This window comes from Cebus imitator, unplaced genomic scaffold (assembly GCF_001604975.1).
Source record: "Cebus imitator isolate Cc_AM_T3 unplaced genomic scaffold, Cebus_imitator-1.0 Scaffold70, whole genome shotgun sequence".
Classification (NCBI taxonomy): domain Eukaryota; kingdom Metazoa; phylum Chordata; class Mammalia; order Primates; family Cebidae; genus Cebus; species Cebus imitator.
The window spans coordinates 6,983,135-6,988,185 of NW_016107385.1; the positions used below are offsets into that span (position 1 = coordinate 6,983,135).

The 5,051-nt window shown below is 39.2% G+C and overlaps 1 protein-coding gene across 1 annotated transcript in view; it reads right to left on the reverse strand.

Moving 5' to 3' along the window:
- Nucleotides 1-479: 479 nt before the first annotated feature.
- Nucleotides 480-5,051, reverse strand: part of LOC108306112 — a 115,599-nt gene continuing 111,027 nt past the window's right edge. The window contains exon 4 of the mRNA XM_017530896.1: nucleotides 480-1,445. Within this exon, the coding sequence (XP_017386385.1) occupies nucleotides 1,388-1,445 (58 nt within the window). The 3' untranslated portion in view covers nucleotides 480-1,387. The remainder of the gene's footprint in view (nucleotides 1,446-5,051) is intronic.

Here is a 5,051-nt window from a genome sequence, read left to right on the forward strand (position 1 = left end):
CCCCATCTCTACTAAAAATACAAAAAATCAGCTGGGCGTGGTGGCGCGTGCCTGTAATCCCAGCTACTCAGGAGGCTGAGGCAGGAGAATTGCCTGAACCCAGGAGGCGGAGGTTGCGGTGAGCCGAGATGGCGCCACTGCACTCCAGCCTGGGCAACAGGAGCGAAACTCCGTCTCAAAAAAAAAAAAAAAAAGTTTCTTAATTTTTTAGGGTTTTGTTTATTTGTTTATTTTTTGAGACGGGAACTTGCTAGTGTTGCCCAGGCTAATTTTAAATTCTTGGGCTCAAGCGACCCTCCTGCCTTGACCTCCCAAAGTGCTGGGATTGCTGGTGTGAGCCACTGAGCCCCGTCAAAAGTGTTCTTTAATCAACCAAGGGAAAAGATAAGTCTGACTATATTACCTACTCAATATAAGTGTGCAAATATCAATTTTGACAAAGGCACTGACAAATTTGCAGAAGTTATAGCTCAAGGTGGAAAGCAAGCATTATATTATTATTTATTCCTGCAGCAGACTGATATGTAGATATAATATTTTTCCCTTTTCTCAAAAAATGCACTAATATACTTACAGACTATTAATTCATTTTTTTCTATTTTTTTGCACTATAATCTCTATTTATTTAGAATTATTTATTTTCCTTTACTGAACAATTATAAATTGAAAGTTCAGTAAAAGAAAATATTCATGGTTTATGTTTGTGTTTTAGACATTGTTATTATTATTGTTTTCATTTTATAAATTTTACAGAAGATAGTTTTGTGGTATAAGACAAGGGGAGTGTTTAAAAATGATCTACTCAAGGCTTCAAATACCCTAGGTGCCTACTGGAGCAAAGAAAATAAATTATGTTACCTTACATGATTGGAGGATATGGATATTATTCAAATAATCTAGCTAATGGTTTTCTAATAGATTGACAATTCTTATAAAATAATAATTAAAAACAAATAGCAAGTAAAACTAGAATTGTGCACAGCTGAAACTTTGATAATTAAAAAGGTCATTCAATGACTGAAAATCATCATGATTGATCAGTTGTAACATCAATTATCATTGTAGTATACCTATGTAGAAGTGCTAACTAGTAGAATTCTTGGTAACAAAATGTTACGTAACAGAGGTTAAAACAAGTGCTTATGGTGAACACTATTTAATTCACACTTCTCTTTCTTAAATAATATAAAAGTCATCTGAAGTTTACTGTGTTCAATCCCAAGTAAAATTTTCATAACCCTAAAATATAATTTCAAACAGTACTTTTCTGGTAAAAAAGAATTGTCACACATTTCATTGTTCTCATTGAGGTTTACATGTTTTGATGAACTAAATAATGGTTGTAGGACTCAATTTCTCCAAATTAGCTGATCAAATTGCTTCCTCGTTACTCAACTCTTTGTTGATTCATGCCACCGGGAAGACTACTATATGCACAAATAAGTCTATGAGGAAAAATCACCGCAACATGCAATTACAGGCTGTATGATGAAAAGAAATCAGTGCGCCATCACTCAGATCTCTTTGAATTTACTTTTCAGTTGTGCTGAAAACCAACTGCTGCTGGTCAAGGCTGGGTTGTGGACCTTGGTTAGGTTTTCACAAGAAGGGCTTCTATTTTCCACTCCAATAGCCTCAGGTACAAATAGGCACCTACAGGTCCATTTGGGCATCAATGGAGTGGCATACAGCTCAATATTCATGCTGAAGCTCCCTTAGCTACACAAATCTGACATCCTGTCAACACATTGACCCAAATTTGTATATGCAAAGGTTTGCCTTAGCAACCCTGGCAGCTAGGATATCTCAGAAAGGAAGCCTACCCTTTGGGGGAGGTGATGCTTCCTCAAAATCCAGTTTTTATCACATTTCTCACTTAAAGGGATGCTCATTGTCTTTCATCAAGAAGTAAAAATGGGAATTAATTACAACTCACGAATTTCCAGAAATTGTATCATGTGGTTTTCACTGCAACTGTTGCTGGCTGTGAAGAAGAAAACAGCCTAAACCAAAGCCTAAATAATCTCTCAGCAATTAATAGCTGAGTAACAAATATGTCAGCCCCAAACTAAGCGTTGCAGCTCTAGGAAAAAGCCTGTAGCAGGTACGCCCGAATACAGGTTACTTTGAATAAACATGCACACTTAGCTAGTGAGATTACAGGTGAGTATGTGTAAAACATGAAACTAAGAAGCTAAGTATGGCAAAGTTCAAGCGAGTAGTATGGAAAATAAATGCTACACGTGTTCATAAAAGAGAGAAATGTGTGTATGTTGAAGAAGCAGGCAGGTAGATCAGCATGTGCTAAGGTGAGTCTTGGATTAATCTGAACATCAAATTGGCCAGTAAATGTTTGTAAACCTTAAAAGGTTTTTGAAAAGTAAAACTTGTGAATAGACAATAGCAATACTTCCCTATTATGTCGAAGTGTAATATCTTTCTATTTAATGTTAATATTTCTATATTAAATCATATCCAGTTTCTGATCCCTCAAGATTTCCAAGTCATTTTCAGCTATTCTTTGGATCTCCTATTATAAGGCTAATTATTCCTCATATCATGAACAGTTACTCTACCATCTTACAGTGATATAAAATGACAGCCTTCCCTTTTGCCTCCCACAGTGGAGAATACCACTTCATCCATTACCCTGAAGAGAAGCTTGACATATTCTTTAATCTACTAACTCCTCATCAAGCCCTCACCTTTATCCCACAACTCATACTCATCAAGTCTGTGTCCTCTTTGATTGACACCCTTTCTCCTGTTGTGACTACCATCGGCCACCCTCTAGCACATGGATCCAGATTTCTCTCCATCCTATCTCCTGCCATTCCTCAGTGCAGCCTCTAGATCAGGGGTCCCCAACCCCGGGCCACAGAGCAGTACAGGTCCATGGCCTGTCAGGAACTGGGCTGCACAGGAGGTGAGTGGCAGGTGAGCAAGCCTCACCACCTGACCTCCGCCTCCTGTCAAATCAGTGGCATTAGATTCTCATAGAAGCATGAACTTTACTGTGAACTATGCATGCCAGGGATCTAGGTTGTGTACTCCTTACAAGAATCTAAAGCCTGATGATCTGAAGTGGAAGTTTCATCCTGAAACCATTGCCCCAACCCATCCCCATATATGGAAAAATTATCTTCTATGAAACCAGTCCCTGGTGCCAAAAAGGTTGGGAACAACTGCTCTGGAGCCTATCCCCTGCCATTCCTGTGTAGCCTCTGGCTCTTGTCAGCCTCTGCAACTTTTACCGCTTCTCCTCTGTTTTCTTTTTCCTTTTCTTTTTGGAGACAGCATTTTTTTTTTTTTTTTTTTTTTTTTTTTTTTTTTTTTTTTTTTTTTTTTTTTTTTTTTTTTTTTTTTTTTTTTTTTTTTTTTTTTTTTTTTTTTTTTACGGAGTTTCGCTCTTGTTGCCCAGGCTGGAGTGCAATGGCGCGATCTCGGCTCACCGCAACCTCCGCCGCCTGGGTTCAGGCAATTCTCCTGCCTCAGCCTCCTGAGTAACTGGGATTACAGGCACGCGCCACCATGCCCAGCTAATTTTTTGTGTTTTTAGTAGAGACGGGGTTTCACCATGTTGACCAGGATGGTCTCGATCTCTTGACCTCGTGATCCACCCGCCTCGGCCTCCCAAAGTGCTGGGATTACAGGCTTGAGCCACCGCGCCCGGCCTTGGAGACAGCATCTCACTCTGCTGCCCAGGCTGGAGTGCAGTGGTGTGATCTCGGCTCACTGCAGCCTAATCTCCCCAGTCTCGGGTGATCCTCCCACCTCAGCCTCCTGAGTAGCCAGGACTACCAGAACACACTGCTACATCCGGCTAATTTTTGTATTCTTTGTAGAGATGAGATCTGGCCATGTTGGGCTGGTCTTGAACTCCTGGGCTCAAGCAATCAGCCCACATCAGCCTCCCAAAATGCTGAGATTACAGGAGTGAGCTACTGCACCCAAACTGTTTTCTTTACATTCATCGCATAAATCCTAATTTTCAGAATCATGTCGATAATATATTTTAATTTGTCAAAAGAAAAAAACACTTTGGAGACATCTGCCATCACGTGTTTTAGGACTAAGTATCTAAGAGAAGAGGAAGAGATAAGTTAGTGTAGCAATAATAAGTAAACGTCTTTCAACATATAAAGTAAATATATATCATAGAGCTTCCTGAACAAATGATTGTGCAGTCTTTTTGAAAGTTACCAGTGAAAATTTTGTTAATGTCATATCCTTCCAAAGTCAAAGATGCTTGGGGAATGTCCCCCCAGATTTTGAACTCATAGGCTAGGCATGGTAGCTCACACGTGTAATCCCAGCACCTTGGGAGGCTGAAGTGGGCAGATCCTTTGAGGCCAGGAGTTCAAGACCAGCCTGGGCAAGACAGTGAGACCCTATTTCTACAAAAAGAAATTTTAAAAATTAACCAGGTGTGGTGTTGTATGCCTGTGGTCCTAGGAACTTGGGAGGCCGAGGTGGGAGGATACTTGAGCATGGCAGGTCGAGGTTGCAGTGATCCGTGATCATGCCACTACACTCCAGCCTGGGTGGCAGAGTGAGGCCCTGTCTCAAAGATTAATTAATTAATTGATTTAAAAAATAGAACTCGTATAATTTTTTATTAGTAACAACTAAAATATAATTAGTGAATATTAGAAATCTTTATTAGTAACTACTATATGTGGTTGTTTTATTAGAGACTTCTGAAATACAGTTTCTTTTTATATGTCTAAAACCATAAATGTGGGTCTCTGGCCATATTTAAACTGTTGCATGGTAGATACCAGCAGCTGGGGATGGTGAAGACATAGAAGTTGGACTGAGAATGTTTGAGTTGAATTCCCAGGTCAGCCACTTAATGGTACTGTTACTTTTGACAAATCACTTCATCTCCCAGTTTTCATATCTGTAAAGTAGGGATAAGATAACATGAGCTCAGGTCACTGAATGAGAGAAAACATATGTGAAAATAGTCTATGTATTTTAGAAGCACATAGCAAATGCTAATTGCTGTTATTTTTTTTTTCTTTTCCTTTTTTTTTTTTTTTGAGATG